The 23,628-nt window shown below is 55.5% G+C and overlaps 1 protein-coding gene across 2 annotated transcripts in view; it reads left to right on the top strand.

The window, feature by feature from the left end:
* Positions 1 to 14,365: 14,365 nt before the first annotated feature.
* Positions 14,366 to 23,628, top strand: part of CRHR2 (corticotropin releasing hormone receptor 2) — a 36,921-nt gene continuing 27,658 nt past the window's right edge. For both annotated transcript variants that reach the window (XM_054571328.1, XM_054571327.1), the window contains exons 1-2: positions 14,366 to 14,514; positions 18,890 to 18,983. In XM_054571328.1, coding sequence (XP_054427303.1) covers positions 14,428 to 14,514; positions 18,890 to 18,983 — 181 coding nt within the window. In that variant the 5' untranslated portion in view covers positions 14,366 to 14,427. The remainder of the gene's footprint in view (positions 14,515 to 18,889; positions 18,984 to 23,628) is intronic.

Below are 23,628 nucleotides of genomic sequence, written 5' to 3'. Positions count from 1 at the left end.
TAGGAGGCCAGTGACATCCAGAGGAGGTAACTTCTGGGCTTCTCTTTAGTCCTGAAGGCAAGGACACTCGGGCAGAGGGTGAGGCTGTGACGTGGGTATGTGGCTGGTCACGTCTCAGAGGCAGCACAGCCAGGACAAGCACAGGGAGGAGGGGACATGAGCAAGCTCGAGAGAGTCAGCAAGGATTCCCGCAGAGGCGGGCGTGGGCTCAGAGGGGTTTCCATGGGCAGAGGGGCCCAAAAAGGGGTCGCGGGCTGGGGGCAGGGCAATGGGGACGGGGCTGTCAGTCCTGCCGGGGAAGGAGGGATGTGCCCAGATAGGGAAGGCTGGGCAGCTGGTGGGTGCAGGCTCAACGGAGAGGAGGCTGGGGAAGCAGGATGAGTCCCCATAAACAAGGTGTCACATGCTAGGCCCTGATGCCTCTCCTTTGGGAAGCAGAGAACCGGGAGCAAAGGAGGCTGAGCTGGTTCTCTGTGCAGGGCACGTTTGGAACACAGCCTGGAATCCTTATGCTGCTTGGGCTACCGGGAGAAGCCCGCCCAGCTGAGACCTGCCGTGCCCAGCCCTGTGGCTGCAGACAGAGCGGGCGCCTCTGTAATCCCGTGAGAAGTCCGCTCCCCGCTGTTACTAGACTACCCGATATGCTCAAAAGAAAGCAAAGCCTTTTCCTTTGTCTTGAGAATTCTGGATCTGAGAAAAGTGTTGGCTATCAATTCCATTGGGCAGCAAAACACCCGCTCCGCCGCTTCCCTGGAGTCATTATAGTGCTCCTTTTAGACCTTGAGAGGCATAACTGCTGGCTTGTCCTTCAGTACCACAGAGGAGCTAAGTCTTTCCCACAGCGGCAGCAGGGGCAGGAAGCTTCCATAAACCCGTTAAGAGAGCCAAGCATCAGGCTTTCAGACAGCCAAGTGTCATACACCCTTCTGCGCACACAAGACTGTGTCCCTCCCCAGCACAGTGCCGGGTGCGTTCTAGTGGCACAATAAATCGTTTTGCTGAGTGAGCCAAAGTATCCCCATTGTACAGACGTGGGAGCTGAGGCTCAGAGAGGTTGAGGAACCTGCATATGGCCACACAGTAAGTAAACAACCGTCCGGGCTTCCAGCCTAGCTTTGCCATCCCACCTACAAAGCGAGCGGAGTGGCGCTGAGTGCAGATGACTCGCGTGCTGGTTCCCAGCTGATGCCCCATGCACTGGGGGAGGGGGCAGAAAGGTGGCTTATGGAACCTGCATACCTCCATGGACAGACAGGCAGGCAGGCAGACAACCTGCGTTTGAATCCTCACTCTGCCATGCAAGCATAATGACTGAGCTTTTAGATTCTGGTCTATAAAATATGGGTGATCATAAGATTGCTGTTTATTGAGCACCTACTCTATGCAGGCAGTAGACCGAACAAAACAGATAAAACTCTGCCTTCTATGTAGGACTTTGCCTTCTAAGGTTGGAGGGGGGAAAAAACAGAAAACAAAAAAAAAAAATAAGTAAAACTCTATATTAGAAGATGGTAAGTTAGCAACAACAGAGCAAGGAGTCCATGGGCAGTGGAGGGGACGTAGGTAAGCAACGGGGTTCACATGTCTAAAGAGTGTGAGCTGCCACCCAGGCCAGGAGCGTGGCCGGGGGAGGATTCATGCGCGTGCTGAGTTGAAGGAAGGCAGGCAGCACGGGCAGAATGGATGTCATGTCAGTGGGACCCTGGCTTCAGGCCCATCCCAGGGAGATCTGGGGTGTGCGTGGCACATTGCCGGCCCCCTGGACACCATTGCCCCCTCCCCGGAGCCCGCCTGTCAGTCAGTGGCTTCGGGGTACTCAGCAGTGCAAATGGGGAGGCAGGGGAATCTTCCAAGCCAGGCAGCTCTCCTTCGGCAAAGACAAGTCGGCAGGAGGGAGCAGCTGGGTGCTGGTAGGGGCACACCAGAGCCCACTGCCGTGTGGCCATGGAAGGCCTCTAGGAGGCGATATTTGAGGCAAGAGTTAAGAGAGCGAGCCAAGCAGGGGTCTGGGCCAAGGGGACAGCCCGAATGAAGAGGAAAGAGCGCCCAGCAAGTTCCAGGGACTCCGTGTGTGTGTGAGAGCTGTTCACGCGAGCGCCTGTGTGTGCATGTATGCACACCTCTGCAGGTGTGTGTTCGTGTGAGGGTCCGTACATGTGTGCACGGGGCACATGTGTGCCTGCAGGCGAGTGTGTGAGTGGCATGTGTGTTGTTTGTGTGGACCTCATGGACTGCTGTGGGGCCTGGGCTCCTCCTCAGAGTGAGGTGGGAGTCGCTGGAGCCCCCAGAGAGAGGGAGCGACACCATCAGACTTATCTTTGAAGCCCAGCTACGGAGCTGAATGTGGAAGCCGCTCCTGGGGGAACTCACCTCGGCAGGGGCATGTGGCTGCCACCCCCACCCGTGCCTAGGGCTAGGCTCAGCAAAGCTCCGTTCACAAAGGCAGAGGGATGCAAAACCAAGGGGAGAGGTGCGCAGCAGAGCGGGTGGGAGGCAGGTAGGCTCAGCTCTGGAGCCCTTGTGTGTGTGCCTGTGGAGGGGCAGTAGAGAAGGAACAGGGACTCCCTGGAGAGCAGAACCCCCCTCAGGCCTGGGCACCGCTCACAGAGCTCTGTAAGTCATGCCCCAAATAATTAAACAGATTGTACATTCCCCCTCCTTCTGCCTCTGGGGACGGATATTCATCTGCAAATAAATTAAAACCAAACCCAGCAATTGACATGACTCCAGCAAGGCTGGTACAAGCTGCCGGTCCCCTCGAGGTGCCCACGGACCCCAGTGGTTATGCTCATAAGCCGCCCTCCAGCACATCCCTGCAGGGGTGCCTCCTCTCTCGAGTTACACAGCCCAGGAGATTCAGGGGACTGTGCGGGGTAGGAGGTCCCCATTCACCTCAGAGTCACATTTCTGTTGGGGAGGGGGCTGTCTCTGTGGACTGTTCACTGGTGGGTCTTGGAGTGGCCTGGGGAAGCCCCGATTACATTTGGGGAACGAGGAGAAGGCTTTGGCTGCTCCACACTGAGGAGGGAAGGAGCGCTGGTAAGAAATGGGTGGATGGGACAGGACTTCAAATAGAAAACAATAAAAGCTATGCAAACTCATGGTGGAACTACATTACGCAACCGAAAAATACCAACAGACACCAGCATGAGCCCTGCTTCTGCAGCGCTGAGACGCCGCCTGAAGTCCCAAGTTCATGGCCCCCTGGCCGCCACGTCACTCCAGGAGAAGGGGCCACCCTGGCAAGGACTAACGGGAGTCCCGACTCCAGGAGGGCCTGTGAGCGGCCGTGGGGCTCAGGCCTCCACCGCTGACTGTGGGCTGAGGTCGAGGTCAGCCCAGGTCCTGCAGAGAAGAGTCAGGTGCCAGGGACCTGAAGCACGGAGGCTCCCTGAAGCAGGCCAGCCCTGGGCAGGGCCAGCAGACTGCTGCAGGCGACTGTGGGGCCCAAAACCAGGTTTTGCATAGAGAATAGGGGCAGGTGGGAGGTCCGAGGCAGCCCCGGGGGAGGTCAGATGGGGTGCCCCATCCCAGCCGGGCAGCCAGACCCCCAAGAGTCATAACGAGATACGTCTCTGGGGAGGCTCAGGGGTTCTGGAGCTGGAAAGGGGCTAGAAAGGCTGCTGGGGCCGCTGAAGCCCTGCCCTCTAGATGAATTATACTACTAAAGTGCCCCCCACATCCAGCTGCTGACTGAGGGGGCCCCTGGCTGTGAGGTCCAGCCCCACTCTGACCTTGAGAGGGGCTGGGCAGGGACATGCAGGGGAAGCCTGGAGTGAGTCCTGGCTTGGAGCCAGGGAGGTTCCGGGGCTGGAAGCCTGGCCCTGCCACTTACCAGCACTGGGCAACACCTTCTACGTCTCTGAGCCTCATTTCCCGCACTCGGGAGAAAACCTGCGGCAGCCTGGGCCAGTCGGACTCTTGGGGGTTTGGAATCGGGGTTCACAAAAACTCGGGGAAGTTGAGGGCTTTGGGGGGCTGAGGGTGCTCTCCTGGGCGGGGTAGAGGGGTGGGCAGCGCATAGAGTCCATGAGCAGGGATAGGCAGAGACCGCTGGGTGCAGGAGAGGCCTCGGTACCCAGCAAGGCCAGGGAGAAGCAGCCTCAGTCACTGACGAGTTTTCCAGTTCCCCTTCCCCGCACTGCCTTTCCTGGCCTGACTTCTCTGAGACACTCCCTGTCCTTGAAATAAATTCTCCTCTTTTTTCTTAATCTGTTTTGGGAGGATTTCAACTGTGCGGTAGGTTGTGTCTCCCACCCCACATGCTCTCTTGCGATGGCCCTCGCCACCCCTGTACCAAGACGTAAGGTCCAATTCACCTCCCCTGGCCCTGTGACTGGTGTGGCCCATGGAATGCGGCATCAGTGACATTCTGAGGCTTCCGAGTACAGACATTAAGAAGACCTGGCAGCTCCCACTGTTGCATTCTGGGGACAACCAGCTGCCACGTTTTAAAAAAAAGTGTCATTTTCCTGAACCTGCCATGCTGGTTGGAAGCCTGAGCTAAGCCACCTGGAGGGGCCCCAGAGAGATGGCCCCCCACCCAGGGCCCAGCCGGTTCAGCCATCCCAGCCCAGGCTGCAGGCATGTGAAAGAAGGAGCCTTCCTGAGTGTTCCAGCCCCAGCGGACAACTCATGGATTTGGTCATCGAGACGCCCCAAATCACAGGAACGAGCAAATAAACGATTACTGTTGTCTTAACCATCACACTTGGGATAGTTTGCCATACAACAATAGATAACTAAAACTCAAGCTCCTAAATTCAGATAGTGACCATTCCGATAGCAAGGGGCACCCAGTTAGGGTGAGACGCCATGAGCTGAAGAGGCCTTGGGTCCAGGTCCCGGCCTTGTCTCTGGTTGGCCGTGTGGCTCGATCGTTCTCAGTGTCAGACGCCTTCCTCATCCTGCGCCCCAGCCAGGCACCAGTCCTGCGAGCATCTGCCTGGACCAGCCCAGGAACAACCTTCCCTGCGCCGCTTGTCTCTTCTTCTACAGCAGCATCTTCGCTAAGCACTCATTCATTCCATGAGCTTTTCCTCTGCCAATGGCCAATCGCCATATGGAAATAGGCTCGGCCCTGTGAGTCATCAGGGAAATGCAAAGGAAAGGCGGTGGGATCCGCCTTCAGACCGGCAACGTGAAGGTTGATCATAACTGCGGCAGACAGAGGAAAGTCTCACTAGGAGTCTCAGGTGCCAGGTAGTTAGAACCTGGAGGGCTGTGGAGCAGCAGCTATTAAAATACAAAATGTCTGTTTCCTCCACGTCAGCGATCCCACTTCTGAGTGTGTACCCAGGGAAATCCTTGCACTTGTTGCGCAGAGCGGCACTGTCAGTGACCGTGAACTCTGGGATTGCACCGCATCTCCACTACCCCGAGCGGGGGGCCCTGCTCCGTACGCAAGGCGGCTGTCACCATGCATGGTATTTTATGCCACATTTATGCCACAGCACAGACGACACCCATAGGTGACATACATAAATGCCACCCAGAGCACAAACGCTGACACTGAAGGGCCTCTGAGACACGTGGTTAAGCGAAAGGGCATCTGTATGATATTTGTGTAAACAACCTCACAAAAAAAAAAAACAAATAGCAAAATTTGATGAAAACGCAAAATTTACAGTAGGAGAAGAAAGTCGGGAAACTTAAAAAGTGTTCTCGGGGGAGGCTGATGGCGTTGGGAGGACCGAGAAGGATGGATGTCTCTCTTGTTTTTATTTGTTAGTAATGAGGATGTATTTGTGTATTTCTTGTCACTGAAAATAAATTTTAAAAGTATTTGTAAATGCCCACGGTGCTTCTGAGTTGTGGGGGGAAGCCGAGAAGAGGCCAGGCTGGGAAGAGAGGAGGGGTGGAGTAGGAGGCTCAGCCTCGGGGGGCTCTGGGAACACAGGAGCGGGAAGATCAGCGGGGTGTGGCGTGGTCAAAGCAGGCAGCCTGAAGTCCCAAGGCCAGTGAGAAGAAGAGGAACTGTACAAGCAGAAGCTGGGTGCTCAGCTGGTGGGGAGCTGCAGAGGGCATTTCCGGCCCAGACAGGAAGTAGGGTTGAGTGACTCAGAGCTGTTTCTGCCTGGAGCTCTCCTGGGCTCTGATTTCTTGGGCGGCTAAGAAGCCCTGGTTGCTCTATGATTGAGGTTAGGGGACCAGGGCATAGGATAGCAGAGATGCAGGACTGGGTATGTCCACACTACTAAAGCCTCAGGAATACACACACACACACACACACACACACACACACACACCTCTCCTGCCCCCCAGGATGGCTTCCCATTCATCCTCAGGTCCCTTAGTTGGTTCATCTGTTCATTTGCATATTCTTTATCAGACCATCCATCCATTCCGCGTTCATCTAACAATGAGTAAGAGCTCACTAACTCGCTGTGTGCCTGTGGCTCCCGCACTCTGCCTCAGTCACCTGCTCTCCTTCAGAAGCTAAAGTCACTAGAACTGAAAGAGCCCTCAGAGTTCATCTAGTCTTCACCCATTTTACAGATAAGAGCAGGAGTGTAACCTGCCCAGAGTCGCACAGAGAGGCAGGGCCAGCGCCAGGATGAGGAAGGTGCAGTATCCCACTCACCCACCCCCAGTCTCCTGTCCATCTGCCCCTTTCCTTCAACCCTGTACCCCAGCACTCACACTGCATCTGCACCCAGAGAGCGCTCAAATGTGTTGGTTCAACAGACGATGGAATAAATTAATAAATAAGTGACGATAGTAAAAAAAAAAAAAAAATCCTCCCTGGCTGATGTGGCTCAGTGGATTGAGTGCTGGCCAGCCAACCAAAAGGTTGCCAGTTCAATTCCCAGTCTGGACACATGCCTGGGTTGCGGGCCAAGTCCCCAGTTGGGGGCATGAGGGACTTGCCCCCAGAGGTTCCTAGAGAGGGAACCAATTGATATTTCTCTCGCACATTCATGTTTCTCTCTCTCTCTTTCTCCCTCTCTTCCCCTCTCTCTAAAAATAAATAAAATTTTAAAAACAGGCGATGTTGAATTTCTCATCAGAGAAAAACAAAAGAGAGGCCACCTTCTCTGCAAGCGTGAAGAAGAGATTAAGAGGTTTCTGCCCTCCTCGTCGGCCTGAGGCTCGGGCAGTGTGCCTTAGTGAGCAGGGCTGCAGGTCAGCAGTTCCCAGCTTAGTGTGTACACATCTGGGCCCATCAGCCAAGCCCTGAGCAATGCTGGAAGGTGAACAGACCCTGACCTTGAGGAACTTAGTTGAAGGCAATAGTTCCCCAACTTCAGAATAACCTTTTAACAACACAGATTGCTATGCCCAACCCCCAGGCTTTCTCATTTAGTAGGTCAAGGGGGTGGGAAGGAGAGTACTACGGCTCTAACAAGTCCTCAGGTGTTGTTGATGCTGCCGGCCTGGGCCAGCCAGTTCTCAAACCCGGCTGTGGATTAGAATCACAGGGAAGCCCGGGCACCTCGCAGGGCCCAGGCTGCTTCCGCGGCCAATTGCATCAGCCTCTCGGGAGAAGAGGCCCAGAGAGCAGAGCTCCTCCTCTAAGGTGAAGGACCAGTAGTGTTTCCTTATGACTGCCATTCAATGGTAGACCAATACTTTCGAGAAATACAATGAAAATCGATTGCTAGAAAAAATAATAAAAACACAAAATCTGTTTACATTTTTATTATTAAAAATATTCTCTCCCACATCGGATGTTTCTATCCCTCTCTCCCTTCCTTCCCCTCTCTCTCAAAATACATAAAATCTTTTTAAAAACTCAAATGCTATACTTTTTTCCATAGGCTTACTCTCCATTTCTGTGTTTATCAGAGACCAGAAGCCAAAAGTTTACATACTGAGAGCATCCACAGATGCCCACTTGGAGGAGTCCTAAGCCAGGCCCTGTAACTAACTCTCAGTCAGTCACAGCCAGGCAAAGATGACCATCAACCTAAGTCTGCTCCCTGCTCTCTCTCCTCCTCTGGGACCTACAGCCCTTGAATCTGGATGGGCATCAGACTCTCTTTCCCACGTCCACAGGGTCCACCTTTATAAGGGCTAGAGTTGGGGGAGTTTCTGAAACATTTTTTACTGCTCCTGGGACAATCACTGAGAGGAGGCTTTCAGTGTTCTGCTTCCTTGCAGTTCGGTTCCATACAGGAAGCCAGCAACTCAGGACTCTGGTTGTAAGTCTATCACCAGCTAGCTCAGAGGCAAATAACGTTTCCCTGGGTGTCATTTCCCGTCCTTTCCTCTGACCCGGGCAGTGTCATCCCTGTGGGTCAGGGAGCTGGAACACGCATATTGCCCATAACCTCGGCCGTCCATGAACAGGACTGAAGTCGTGGTGAGACGCTCCCTGAGATAATTCCCAGGCTAGCTAGTGAAGAGGCCTGATTATGAAACGGATGGCTGCTGTCCCTGCCCAGGTGAATTCTGGCACCCCCTCAGTGCCAGACTTGCTGTCTTTAGTGGTGTTTGCCTCTTGCCAAAGGCGATCTGTTGGTTCTTTGATGCCAAAGTCTATAGCCAGGTCACAGTCCTGGAGAGAAAAACGAATCTGGAGAAGCAATGCAGCCTCCAGACTCGGACGGGCCTCACTTGTGGGGGCCTGAGCAAACCATTCTCCTCTTTAGGCCTCAGTTTCCACATCTGCAAAAAGGGCCATTAAACTAGATGTTCTCTAAGGTCATCTGCAAGACTCTCTATTTCATGTACTAACTTGCCAATTCCTGCCAGACTTTCCTCACGATGCAAACATCTGTAAAAGATCAATATTACTTCCTGTCCGGGCCACCAGGAACAGGGTGCCCAGGTTGATCTCCTCCATCCCGGCCACATTTTTTGCTCACATTCTCATGTGAAGCCTGTCCCAGCAGCCGGAGTGTTTCAGAGTATATGATGGGCCAGGCCCCTCCACCTGGACCGAGCCATGTCATTCCCAGAACAACCCAAAGAGGGAGGGACCGTAACAGGTGCTATTCTGAGCTCCACTCTCCAAAGCGAGTTGTGAGCCAGAGAGCTGAAGTCTCTCACCCAGGGTCACGCCGCTCGACTGCAGCAGACGCAACGCTAACCAGGCAGACCACCTTTGGTCAATTTCGATGGCACTCCTCCTCCGTGCCTGCGACAGAGGACCCTGCCCAGAATCAATATTTGAGGACGCCTGTGATGGTATTCATGCTCCATTCAAAAACCAATTTCTCCTTTTCCTGAGCAGCCTGGGGAAATAAATCCAGGTCCATTTGAATTTCCTTTGTCAATATTCTATACACCTGCCAAAGAGAGCATTAGCAGATTGTGCAAAGCGATGCATTTCTTCTCACAAATACCTCCTATTATCAGTGAATTAATGGCTCCAGTGCTCAGTAGGAGAGCGCTATCTTTCCTAAGGAACAAAAAAGCTTTTGAGCAAAAGTCCAATTCCCCCTCCACAAACAACAGCCTGCCAGTAAGACCACAAACACCAGAGTGGAGACGGAAGCCCAGGTGCCCCTGACCCTGGGCCCGACCTTGCCCAGCCAAGCTGAATCCAAGTCCTGCCTACCTCATAGACCCCTTGCCTTTTACTATGTTAACATGTGTATCAGGCTCCTGTCATCTGGAGGCCCCACAAGTTACCTTGCAGCAGAGACAGCCTGGTCTAGAAGAGGAGGAAGGGACAGATGTCCTTGGCTCATCCTACTCTCACTCGGCAGGCAGGGTGAGGCAGGAAGCGGGCTGGCAAGGGCCAGGGTGTGGCCCTCCTGCCCTTGAACCAGGCCTGCCAGGGCCTTGGTTTCTTACCTGTGAAATGGGATTGTGAATTGAGTGACTATTAAGGCCCCTTCCAGCTCTGATGTTCTCCGGAGAGCAGCGTGACCACCAGAACTCAGGCCATCGCCATTGTTTATTGGCAGAGCCTCCTGATTGGTGTCCTGCCTCTGGGCAAGTCCCAGCCAAGACATTCTCCACCCCACTCTTCCTACACTGCCAAAGCGACCTGTCGTTCCCACGGCTATTCCTCCCCAGGCTGCCTTACGCAGCCCACGTGCCTCCTGGCTGGGGCTCGGCCCACCGCTCCCCTCATCCAAGATCAGCTTCCAAGACAAACCCCCTGCAGGCCCCCAAGCCTGTCTCGTTCCCGTTCACCCCCCAGAGGCCCTGGCTCCACACCTGCGCCTTCACCTAACCAAGCTCGGCTCACCCTCCCCAACGCCCGCGGCAGGTGGCTTTGGTGGCCCCGCACTCACTGGCTCTCAGGTCCTTGCCTCCCCTACCATGCAGGGACAGCCACTGTGTCTTCTCTCCCTGCACCCTGCCCTTAGTCGGTGTTCAATCAATGCATGTTTAATTCATGCTAAGGACTGTCTTCCCCCTTCCAGCTCAGTGCTCTTGTAGGAGCTCAAGAAAGGCAGATGTGGGTGGAAGCATCCAGATCCTGCCCCATGTGCCAGGGGCTTCTCAAAGCCCTCCGTCCCTCACTACCCTAACTGTCTTGCCCAGAGACTCCTAAAGTCATCCCCTTTGGCTCAGCCACTCGACAAACTTTTGTTAAGAACCTGCTCCATTCCAGGCACACATGGTCATGCCTTGCACAGGGTCTTGCACTTGGTGGGTCCTCAGTGTTTGTTGACTTTGAACTAGAAGAGACAAAACAACCCTTCTGGGAAGTGGTTGTCCACACCTGTTCTTACTTGATCCTCACCATGGCCCTCCACGGGAGGAGCTGTGATTTCATTTTACAGTTAAGGGAATTGGGGAAAAGGTGAAGGGAGTGAGATGCGCATGGCGGACACCGGAGCGGAGGAGGAGGCCCAGGGGCACCTGCCCCGCGTCGGAGCAGAGGCCTGGTTTCTGCCAGCACGACCCAGGGCGGCTGCAGAGGGGGCAGGAAGACAGCTGTGAAACCACAGACACGACAGCCCGGAGCCAGGCCCAAGGGCCAGTCAGCCCTCGGGGTCTGAACTCTTCCAGAAAATACAGGCCCCACAGCTGTTCTCCAGACACCAAGTTCATGAGCAGGTAAAAACTCTGCCAGCGCTGACGTAATCCCTATTAATCAAACGTGATGACTTGGTTTTCTTTAGAGATGAGTGACAACAGAGATGATCATAGCTCATACTTGGACCTGGCTTCCCTGAACCAGGATTTTGGACGGGGGGGTGGGAGAGAGAGAGGGAGATCAAAGTAACATCCCACAGGACCCACAGAAAAAAATAAAAATAAACATGAGCAAAAATCAATGGCTGTCCTTCCAGCGATGCTATAAAATTGTCTTCTGAAATCTGAGACTAAATGGGTGTGACCACAGCTAAAACAAGGGGAGAGCCTTATATACCTGGGGCACAAGATGTCACCTGGCCATCAGCTTGGGCCTGGGACGGGGGAGGGTGAGGAGTCCCAGGCAGCCTCATCTGCTACAGCGCCTCATACCAGCAGCCTCAGCCCCAGGAGAGAGGTGGGCTTGGTGTGGTGACAGAACAGACCCCACCCTGGCCTGCGGTACCATCTCCTCTCTCGCCTGGCCTGCTGTACTGGTCTGCTCTGCTCTCTCCCTCACTCCAGACTTGTGTCTGCCAACCACCACCTGCTGCTCGAGCCAGACTTCTAGAGCACAGAACCAGCGCCGTCTCTCACATGCAACCCAAATGTCCCAAAGAACCCCCATCCTCCGAAGTCACCCTTCCCTTTTAGAGCACCCAGACTGTGCAGCCCGTTAGATGTACAGGAAGTCTGGGCTCTCTTCAACAGTTCTGGTTCCCAGACATGGGGATGGGTGTCTTCCATGTCCCTGGTCACTTTTTACTCTGAATTCTCCTCCTCTTCAGTTCCTGATCTCTTCCAAGTTGGTTAGAATTCCTAGGGTAGTGAGCAGCAGAGTGCCCTTCAAAGTAGCTCGAAGGTCAGGGAAGTTATTGGAGAGCTCCCTTTCTGGGGGCCGAAGCACAGTGGGCTTCACCGGAGCCTGGCAGGCCCCAGGACCTTCTCCCCCCACCATCCCCCTCTTCCCTGGCCCCTCTGGTGTGTGGCAGCTCCGTCCCTCAGCTCAGCTTTCCCAATAGCCAGGGCCACCTCTCAGTTTCTCCATAGCAGAAGACTAGCTGCTCTCTGGGGTGCAAAGTTCAAAGTTCCCAGGGAAGAATACGGACTGAGTCCGCCCAGACTCAGTTCGTTTCTGCACCAACCAGCTACAGTCAGTGAGAGGAGGACCCTCTTGTTCACCCAGCCTGGCCAACTGCACTGGGCCTGCCCATGGCAGCCCACTGCCCATCAGCTCACGTGTGGGGGGAGCATGCCCTCTCTTGGGGGGGCAAAAAGTGGGTCATGGGGAGCAAAACAGTCTTGGGTATTACAAGGGTCTGTGGCCCTCTAAAGAACCACGGAACACAGACAGGCAACATATCTGTGGCATTAAAGTTTCATGAGAGGAAAAATCTGAAAAGGCTCCTTGGGGTGGGAGGAAGTGATAATAGAAAAAATTGTTGAGAAACACTGGATAGAGGATGGAGCATTATTAGAAGGATAGGACCATTCTGGACAAAAGCAAGAAGTGCCCAGCACCGCCAGCAGCACCGGCCCTGCTCCAAACCTTTACTTCACTCCTGAGCGCCACCACACCCTTGCTGCACACAGCAGACCTTTTCTGAACGTGGGAACCACCCGCCGAGGCTATCCCAGGCCCCTTGCCCTCGGGGAAGCCCTTCCGGACCCGGGCCACCGAGCCCCAAGGACACCCCAGGCCCGGACCCGAGCTCTCCCACTCGTCTCAGTCTCCAATGCCAAGCCACGTCTAGGAGTTTCCATCCCTTTACAAAGCGAACCGCCCACCTCCCTTCCAGACCACCCTGAGTTGTGACTAGAGCCAGTAAGGCCATATTCTGTCCCAGCACTTGGGAAGAGGTGTCACTCTGTCACCTTCACATGAATGGAGAGATCTGGTCAACCAGCTCTTCCTTAGCTTTTCCCATAAAGGTTCCCCTACACCACTGGGACTAGGCTGCCTGCAACAGAGGAGGGGCAGGGGTGGGGGGAAAGAGGTAGAAAGAGGAGAGGGAGACCACCTCCCTCCAAAAGGCAGTTACTAGTAGTCAGCACAGGGAAAGGCCAGGGGCACAGGGAAAGGCCAGGGGCCCAGGCTGAGGCCTGTGAGATTCCTGGGGAGGGCACTGTGGGGGCAATCAGGAAAGGCTGCCTGGAGGAAGAGGTGGAGAGGAGGAGGACTTGAGGACAGGGGCAGCAGAGCTAACGCAGTGCCTGAGTTTCTGGCACCCGGGCGGAGTTCTCCAGGGCCTGTGCCCCACTGCGTGCGCCCTCCAGGAAAGGCTCGGCGCCCCACTAATCACATTCCTCAGATGCTTTCCGCTCAGACCCTAACGACCTAAGCTTATGAAGTCCCTGCGCCAGGCCCACCTGTTGGAACAGGTCCACAGGCTGCGAGGACAGGCCTTACCCTCAAGCCCTGGCCCGGCCCCAGCTCGGACCTGTCCCCACAGGAGCTCCGCACCGCTCAGCTCTGCCTGCCGTGGGGGTCCCTGGATCATCTCCCCAAACATGCCAGGCCTTGGGCCGGCCCCGCCTGGGTAACCAGTCTCTCTCCAGGTGGGTGCCAGCATTCCTACATTTGTTGTCCTTGTTGTTTTGGAGTGTTAAAGTTGCTTTTGTAGCATTTGACTTCAAATTTCCAGGAAAGTTGGAAAAATGATTCAAAGTGTACCCATAGGACCCGTTGCCAAGATTTACCTACTATTTACATGTTAACCCATCCGCTTTATTGCTCTCTCTGTATGTGTGTATGTCTGCATTTCTGAACCATTTAAAAATAAGTTGGAAGCATGGCAACCCTACTACACATTTAGTCCTAAGTGTGCATTTCCTAAGAACATTCTCTTACCCACCCCCAGTGCACTTACGCAAATCGGGAACTTGGACATTGATACAGCACTAGTGTTTAATCTATATCCACAGCCACCTTCCAGCTGTCCCATCAGGCACTGGCGCTGGGACATAGCTCCTCAGACCATTGGAATACGCTCGCTGGCCGGAGCCTGGCCAGGGTGAGACCCCCGCCTCCCCTTAGCCCACTCTGCGCTTTGGCCAGGACCCCTCTTCCTTTTCCCAATTCCCCTCTCCTCTGGGAGGGCACAGCCCAGGCAAAGGCTGCGGCTGAGAAAAGGCTTTAACCCCTTCTCTGCAGGCTCCAGGCCGAGTTTGGCCCCTGGCTGCCCGGGAAGGAACGCTGCCCAGCACCCGCTATAAATAACCTGGAGGGACCGGCTGTGGGGCTGTGTCGCCGCAGCGCGGGACTGGAGGGCGGGGGACAGGGGCCTGGCCGGAGGAGAATACCCCGACCCCAGGGCTTCACCTTGGCTTCCTCCCCGCTGGGTGGGGAAGGCGGGGTCCGACTCGGTCCGGCCCGGGGGAGGGGCAGGCGAGGCGGGGCGGGACGTCCACGCTGGGGGTGCACTCCTGTCCCCGGCCTCAGCCGGCATGGGGCGTCCCGCGGCGCCCTCGCGCCTCCTCCACCTCTCACACCCCCTCCTCGGCCTGCTCTGCCTCCTCCCGCCGCTGCTCAAAGTAAGTGCCGGGAGCGGGAGTCGCGTCTCAGGGTGGGGGCGCCGGGAGCTCGCGGGCAGGCGGGGTCTCAGTGCTCAGTCCCCGGGCCCGGAGAAGGAGGCACTGGGTGGCCGGGGTGGGTGGGGATCCCTGTGTCCGATGATGGGATGTTGATCCCCTGCCTGGAGGAGGGGCAGGTGGAGGAGACGAAGCTACCAGCAGCAGCTCGGGAGGGACAGGGGCCTTGTGGACTTCGGGCGCCCGGTGGACCTGGTGCGGGAGGCATGCCCCCACTCAGGGCCAGACATCCCTCATCCCCTGCCCGGTCCTTCACTTCCCCTAGGGATCCCCCTCCAGAAGCCGGGACCCTCCCTGACCTGCGGAGCCGTCTCCAAGGCCAGAGGCAGGGTCCGCGGGCAGGGTCCCAAGGGCCACTGGCCCGAAGCTAATTCATCTAACGATTTCCCCAAAATTCAGCTACTTTCTGAGTGTTCTCTAACCTGACCAGCTCATTTGCCCCTCTTTGTTTTTGCTATTTTGTTGATGTTTAAGTATTTTTTTTAAAGCGTTGTCTGAAGGCATCGCTTACTTAATTTTGTATTCCTGGTAATTCTCAAATTTGCGGAATTAGGGAGCTATTCTGTATCCTCTTAGCTCTCATTGTCTCCATTACCTAAATGTAATCATGCTTAGGAGTCCTCTGCCAGTTTGTCTACAGTCACTTTATTTGAAATTTGAATTTTTTCAAGATGTTGTTTTGAATCCACCAAAAAGAAGGATCGGTTATTCAATAAGCTCATTTCATTCATTCTATTCAGCAGCTACACAGGGCTCTCCATGTGCCTGGCACGGTTGCCTGCACTAACATGCTTTTTCTATTTTAAACTTTATAGCCTCCTCAAGAGGTAAGGCCATCACCGTCCCCATTTCAGAGATGCGGAAGCTAAGGCCAGGTCCATGTGCCCAGGGCCACTGGGCTGGTGAATGGCAGGGCCCGGATTCAACCAGGAGGTCCTACTCGGGAGTCCCTTCACTTTATGAAAATTTCATTTTAATGTGATTTGATATTAATAACATCAAGTTACTTGTAGGACGCTCAGATGCCAAAACATTTCAGAAAAGGGTGGCTTTCTGGCAAAATGACATTAGATGAGTTGATAATTTCAGGCCTACTCTCCTGTTATAGGGCCTCCTGCTGGCTCCTCCTCCCTTTTTCAGGCCTAGATATTTCCTCCCTCCCTCCCTCCCCTGCCCTTTCCCTCCTGCCGCCCCCCGGACACCTGTGTGCAGGGCTCGGGGCTTGACAGAGGTAAGGGGGGGCGGACCCAAGAGAGAGAGGGAGCCACCGGCTTTCAGAGAGGACAGAACACACAATGAGGTGAGGCCTGGAAGTTTCTCCAGGCGAGTTGGAGGCCAAATTAGGACTGAAAGAGAGACTGGGACATTTTAGGAAAAGGGACCTTTGAGAACAGACTCGGTCATGGCAGAGTCCACTAGAAGCCGCAGACGGGCTTTGGGGGCCTCACTTGAGCTCCAGCACCTGATCAATGAGAACAGAGCATCTAAGATTTCCCCTTCCAGGAAGCCTGATGGCTCTAGAAATAATGACCTGCTTCCTTCCTGTGACATCCCTCCCTCGCCCTCTGTCTCAGACAGGCTCAGCTCCTGTCCTGCCCACTGCATCCTCCCGCCTGCTCTGGACCCAGGCTGCCCCACCCCCCACTGCCTCCCCCTCCCCCTTTCTCTGCCCTCCTGCTTGCTTCCCCATCTTTCCCTCTCCATCTCATCCTCTCCGCCCCCCCCCGCCTCCCCATCCCATCTCCTCCTTGGTGTTCCTTCCGCCTTGATCTCTAGCCCAGGCTCAATGAAACCCGTGAATGAAAGGGACAGGGGTGGGGGGGGAGCAAGAGGAATGCTCCCAGGGGAGTCCTCTCTGACCTTGGACAGCAAAGGAGGCGGTAGGCTGGGCTCATCCCCTGCCCCTCTGGTTACTGGCAGTCTGGCTGCGGGGCCTGTGGTCCCGTAAATCCCCCAGGCTTAGACCAGGGACTAAATTTAGAGGAAGCTTTGTCCTTAGGCCAGGAGGGAGCATTAGGCTCAGCTAGACCCCCTGGCTCCATGGACGTGGCACCTTTGAGGCCCGCCTGGCCCCTGGGGCGCAGGTTCTGCCTGGACAGGGCCCAAGGTGGAGGGAGAGCAGCTGGTGTTCTGGCTCTGACCTGCTGTTTCCTCCCCCTGCCAGGGCCTCTGCTCGGCCCTGGTCTAAGGTGAGGGCTCCCAGTTCCAGGCACAGAGTCAAAGTGAAAATTCACAGAGGAGGAAATCGGACGAGCAGGAAAAGCCCGGGACCTGAGCTCCCGGAACTGGGGGTGAGGCTGCAGCTCTACCAGCCTGAGGGAACCGTCCACTCAGCCGGCCGACAAACATTACTGAGACCTGCTCCGTGCCAGGCTCGGGACTGGAAACAGGGGTGAGGGGTGGAGCAGCTCCCAGCCCCGGGACAGCCAAGAGCTAATCAGCACAGAAGCCCAAGGTATCCCGCACCGAAGAGACAATAGTAGGGTTGTAGAACCCCAGCTTCCTGTCTGCCTTGCACAGTGCGCAGTCCGGTGGGCTGGGTCTGCCTCCCCTCCCCCCATGACCCTGCTCTCTGAGCTCCTCCTGAGCTGCATCCCTAGCCACCCCGTTTGGGCTCCGGTTCTCTCAGCACCCATCCACCAAAGGCCTTCACTTGCTCCTGCAGGACCAGCCCTTCCGTGTATACCCGACCAAGCCCTAACTTGCCAGACCGTCCAGTTCTGCCTCTGCCCCTAACCTGCTGTGTGGCCTGGGGAGGTGACCTTGTTTCTCTGAGACTCAGTGGGCATATCTGTAAAATGGATTGATTTGCAACTACCTCAGAGGCTTTTGAGAGAACTGAATGAGATATTAAATGTTGTGTCTCATCCATAGTAAGTGCTGACTTCACACCAAACAAGAATCTCCTTCCCACTTGTGCAGGGTGTGTCTCCAGGGGACCACGCAAGACCCTCGCTCTGCCCCGCGCAGGGAATGTGATGTTTGAGGACTGCTGGGTCCTGGCCCTGCTAACACCCTGGGGCAAACATTGACCAAGCTGTCAGGGTGGAAACATCTGACAGGCAGGGGCATGGGGAAGGGCTACCCACTAGTGGGGCAGTGGCCTCTGGAATCGTAGAATTGGGAATGTCAAGGCCATCCCATGTACACATGCACACACATGTGTGCGCACAGCTCATGCACAGGCCCCAGAGTAGAAGTGGTGGCCTTGGGAGGAATGGGGGACAAGGGTCAGTATTTGAGAGTACATTGCTCTCGGTGAGTCTCACACCATGAATTTTCCAGCCTCTTAGCCTTTGAATGTGCTGTGCCATCTACCCAGGATGCCCTTCCTGGCACTGTCCTTATCCATTGGGCGAACTCCTACTCAGCCTTCAAAACCCGCATCAGCATGACCACCTCTGTGACCTACTCCATTTCTCCTCAGCACTTTGTAGATACTGTAACAAGCTGGTCACCCACCCACCCTTCCCACCAGAAGGTAGTCCCTGGAAGCACAGAGATAACCACATCTACTTTACCCCTCCATGCCCAGCACCCACGTGCATGATCTTTTCTGGAGATGGGATCCTGGGTGCTTTTTATCTTTTCGATGGGGTGGCTGTTGTTACAACCACTATGTCTGTCCTCTGGTGAGTGCTCACACCCGCACAGTGGTCCTTCCTTTTTCCCTACTCATCCTCTGGTTGTCCCCAAAACGCCACCTCTTCTAGGAAGCCTCCCTTGTCTCCCCACCAGGTGTCTCTCCCATCCAGGTGAGGCGTCTCTCCCATGTGTTTACCTAACAGCTTTTGTAACTGCCCGTTTACCTGTGGAACAGTGTGAAATCATCCACTCTCCCCACTCCCTTCTGCACCTTTTTATAGTCTAGGGCATCCCTACGTGGTCTGAGACTACCCAAGTGCACCCGCTGGGTCCCCAGCCAGGGCCTGATGCACAGTAGGCATTCTACACATATTTACTTGGTGAATGAACTGCTGGAGGGGCTCTACCCGGCTTGCTGACAGAAGGACACAGGCCCATCACAGGCGTGCATCCCTCCCTGGGGAGGAGACCTTTGGGGGCCGAGGGAGGGACAAAGCAGATTCCTATCTCAGAGGTCAAGCTGCACCGGACCCCTTCTGAGGACAGTGTTCTGGGTCTGGCCAGGCTGCTGTCTGCTCTTTGGCCTCGGGGCTTTCCCACCTCAGTTTCCCCCCTCTGTACAACGGAGATAAGATAAGGAAGAGACCAACGACAGAACAGGGCAGAGGACAGACATGTGCTGTCAGTGGCTAGCCAGGGCCTGACCTCTGACCTTCATCCCTCTCTTTCCCAGGCAGCTGGGCCAAGCCAGGCGCCCGGAGACCAGCGCCCGTGGGCATTGCTGGAGCAGTACTGCCACACCGTCACCACCCTCGCCAACCTCTCAGGTATGCACGCTCCCTGTCGGCACCCTGGGCAGACCCAGGGGATGAGGGTGGCTCCCCTGGGCCTGTGGGGCCTGCGGGCGCAGGCGGGAGAGGCTCTCCTAGGCCAGCCCACACTGGGTGGGGCAGTGAACAGCGAGGGGCCTCCGGCTCTGGCTTTCAGGCTTGGCCCTTGTCTGTGTCCGTGGGCAGGCCCCTTCCCCACGTGGGGCTCAGGCTCTCCCCGACGATGCAAGGCTTGGCTGGGAGCCGTCCTCCAGCTGCCAGCTCCCTGCATCTGCACCCAAGGGAAGCCGCAGGAGCTGCATTCAGGAGCCTGAGGAGGGGCCGCCCCTGTGCTTTCAAACTTGGGCAAGACAAACGGAAGGTGTAAAATACATTTTCTGGTTGCCATGACTACAAACGTCACCTCCTCACGAGGGCCTGCGAAGCAGCAGCCAGGCCCCCCGAGTTCTGAGCCCTCAGGGTTTTCCAGCTGCTGGTTCAGAGTCAGGGTCAGCCACTGCAGGGCTCAGAGCAGCCCTGGGCCCTCACGGGCTCGAGGGAGATGTCCCAGGGCCCCACAGCATCCTGGCCTTCTCCAGTCGGCACCTGCAGAGGCAGCCGGGAAGGAGGTCCCCGCAACCCGGGGACGGGGGCCAATCTGCGCTGAGGCCCAGCACCAGATGCAGCCTGAGACGGGCAGGGAAGAGGGCAGCCTTGTCGCCTGCCCTCCCCACAGTAGAGGGGTCAAGAGGTCAGGTATCGGGGTCAGACTGGCCTGAGTCTGGCGCCAGCTCCCCCACCTAGCACCTGTGTGACTCTGGACAGGTCCCCTAACCCACCTGCGTTGTTTGCTAGGACTGCAGTAAAATACCACAGGCTGAGGGGCTGAAAGAACAGACGTTTATTTTCCCACGATTCTGGAGGCCAGAAGTCTAAGATCAAATGCCAGCAGTTAGTTCCTTCTGAGGCCTCTCTCCCCGGTCTGGAGACAGCCATCTCCCCGCTGCGTCTTCATTTGCCCTCTGTGGGTCTGTGTCCTAACCTCCTCTCCTTAAAATGACAGCTGTCATTTTAGACCAGGGCCTGTCCTAACGACTTAATTACCTATCTCCAAATAAGGTCACCTTCCGGGGTACTGGGGTTCAGGACTTCAGTACGTGCACTTTGAGGGACACAATTCAATGCATAACGCCTTCTGAGCCGCGGCTTTCTTATCCGTGATAAACGGGTTGAAATTAACCTGAGGCGCCTACGGAGAAGGTTGAGTGAGAAACCATGGCACGGGCAGCACGTCACGCAGGAATGGAGCCCCCCTGATCAGGAGGGCCCCCAGCTGCCCCCTCAGAGCTCTCTGCTGTCAGAGGCCATGCTGGTTTCTCAGCAGGTCCAAGGCCTCATCCCTGCTCTCCCCTCCTCTACCCTCTAGCACGTGGCACAGCCCCTCGCCTTCCTCGGGACCCCTGAAGACCGGCTCCCCGTCCTCCTATCCTAGTGGGGAGGCTCCCAACTTTCCCAAACACAAGGCTTCCACTGCTTAACTTGTAGTACCATTCATCTTGTTTTAAACAGGATACATATTACACGCACAAGCACATACACGTAAGCTTGGGAAAAAAATTTAAATCCACGAAGAAGACAGTAAGCACTCCTTATCCCATAACCCATGGATTTGTATAGTATTTATATACCCCAGGAGCTTATCAACCCATAGAACCTCATGTTTTCTCATTTTTGTTTGTTTGTGGGGGGTTTTTTTTATAAAACTGGGGCAATCTTGTTTCCACGATTTTGTCACCTGCTTTTTGCTCTCATAACTCAGAGTGAACATTTCCCTGTGCCATTAAATATTCATCCAGCACGTGACGCTGCCTAGCAGCCGCTATGGGGACACATCACCCTTCATTAACCATGTCCCTGCATGGGGCGTGGGGGCTGCTAGATGCCCTTGAACTTGCTCAGGTCCCTACATGGTAGGATCTCCTTTTCAGTGCCCACTGATTGAGAAAATGCATAATTACTAACACAAAGTCCAAAAACAAGTAAGACCAAACAATCTATTGTCCAGACATATGTACATGTGATAAAACTGAGAAAGCTACGTGCCAGGAAATGATAAACATAATATTGAAGAGAATGTCCCTCTAGGGAAGGAGTGTGTAGATAAATATGGAAGTGATTCGTAATGATCTAAGTTCAGGCAGGGTGGTAGAATCATTATATTTACTGCTACATACAAACTTCATGAAAAGAAAAAATAAAAGTAAAATAAAGTTAGGCCACGTGCAGGCTCATGATGATGAGCAGTCACGAATCCAAGGTTCTGTTCAATTAAACTGTACGCCCGTGGCTGAGGTCCCAAAAAAGGAAACACACACACATTCACAAGAGACTTCAGGCAGGCTTTAAATGAGTTATTTGTTTTATTCATCACAGAGGTATATATTTAAGGCATATTATGTATTCGGTCCATAGGCACTACTAGGTCCAGGGGATTCAGAGTCGTGGATCCCTTGTAATCACCCCGCAACCTGACACGCACGCGCACACCCCAGGGCTGGTCGGGGGGAGGGACGCCATGGCCCGGAGACCAGGCTGCTGCCCAGACGTGTGTTCCTTCAGGGGTGGCTCCCTGATCGCAGGCCTGGAGCACTCCGGTGCGTGCGGGGACCAGTTAGCGAACACGACCAGCCCTGGCCTCAGGGAGTCCCAGGCTGGGGGAGGAGACCACAGAAACACCGACAGTCCTGGAGTGACATAGATCAGCTCCTAGCAGACGGAGGCACCAAGGACGGCCACCCAACCCGGACAAGGGAGTCGAGAGCGAAGCTCACCATTGACGAGTGGGCATCAGCTGGGCGAGCCGGAGGGCGGGGAGGCAAGGGTGTCCCTGGCAGAGGGGACAGCTTGTGCCAGGGTGTGGAGGTGAGGAGCAGCGCCAGGGAACACATGACAAGCTGTTCCAAAGGGCGTCTCCAGTGAGCTGGAGGGAGAAGACGGGAGATGAAGGATCATGAAGAATGTCCTTTGTGGTGCCAGAGAGCTGGGCTCTGTCCTGAGGGCCATCAGGAGCCACTCCTGGGAGGAGTGACATGACCCGCCCCCCAAGGCCAGTAGCCCAATCAGGCCTCTACAGAGAGGAGGGTGGCAGGGGAAGGGTCCAAGGCGGTGGCGCTCTGCCTCCCCTGGGCTTCCCTCTGCCCACCTGCAGGCGAGAATGTGGGATGGGAAAGTTGCTGCGAGCCCTTCTGGGACCTTCACCACCTGGTCCCATGTTCAGCATGAAAACACCAGGCTGTCTCCCATGTGCCCAGGTTGGGAGACATAGGCTGGCGTGAGGACAATGTATCTGGCCTGGAGGCACCGTCCCTAGTGTCACAGCACAAGAGTGGGCTACCCTCTGGCCTCTCCTGAGGCTCCAGGCCCTCAGCAGCAACCCCACTGTGACCCCCAGTGAACCCCACACCCGTGTCCCAGCTCCGCATCCCCCTGCCTCTTCATTCTGGCCACGCACAGCCCCTCAGAGAGGCAGAGACAGACTCTGTGCCCTTGCGTCCTGTTTGCAGCTGACATCTGATGGGCGGTGGGAAGAATGAGAGAGTGCGTGATGCCGTGAGGACATGCGGCAGTGGGTGATGCTGTGTGTGTCTCCGTTGTGCTCTGCGTGCCTGTTTGATGCCAGGCCTGAGGCTGTGACCGGACGGCCGTGATGTGTGCCTGCGTGGCCTGGAACTGGTCACTGCCGCCACAGTTGACCTCAGAGGGGAGCCAGGGGTACCTGCCTCACCCCATGCTGCTCATGACACACAGGTGTCTTCCCCGGCACCTGTCACACTTCCCTGAACTTATCTGCAACCTGTCCTGCCAGCTTAGGGGTACACGCTGCCCCAAATCTCTCCCCTCCCCTCCGCCTCCGTCCCAGGGGCCTCCCATCCACCGCTGCTTCCTTAGTCAGCGAAAAGGCCCAGAACTTACTTCTCTGTAGTTGGATTTAATCTAGTTGAAGGAAGTCTTAGCTCTTGGCATTTTTTCCTCATCTACCTCACTGTTTGCAAACACTAGAGTGAGCAGTAAAGTCAATTGGTCCCAAAGCTGCTACCTTTTTTTGGTTTCTTCTCTGCCACACCTAGAATAACACACAATTGTGCCTATAGTATCAATAATAAGACCCATGAAGAAGCGGCCCTGCATCCCAGAACCCAGGGGAACTTGGGTGTGTGGGCCTGTGCTCAGGCCCCGGCTGGCCAGTCAAGATGCAGAGCGGCTTTTGGCTCTGTCCCCAAAGTGGTCACTTCCCAGAGGAGGCTTTATCACATGTGATATTAAGAGCAGCCAGGCCACCCAGGCCACCCTGCCATTCTGAGGAAAGCCGCATGTGACATGAGAAGTCTTTGGACTCTGGTCACTCGCCGCCACCTGACCGAGCCGCTCCCCCTGCTTGCTGGCGCTGGTGACAAGCCAGTGAATAACTCAGCTGGACTTCTCCTGTCCCTCAGTGTGTGATCAGCGTGTGGGGGGCCCTCCTTCGGACATGAAGGAGACTGTCACTCAGCAAAGATGTGGGCCGACCCTGCCAGCCACACTCTAGCCTGTGTGGGATCCTGTGAGGCTGGGCTCGGTCTGGGACTGGGGACAGGACTCTGCCTAGGATTGGGGCTGGGATTCG

Source organism: Pteronotus mesoamericanus, unplaced genomic scaffold (assembly GCF_021234165.1).
Source record: "Pteronotus mesoamericanus isolate MK-2021 breed Mesoamerican mustached bat unplaced genomic scaffold, CSHL_Meso_final contig_220, whole genome shotgun sequence".
Classification (NCBI taxonomy): Eukaryota; Metazoa; Chordata; class Mammalia; order Chiroptera; family Mormoopidae; genus Pteronotus; species Pteronotus mesoamericanus.
Note: the sequence above shows the minus strand (reverse complement) of the source record. Positions and strands in the feature narration are given on the sequence as shown.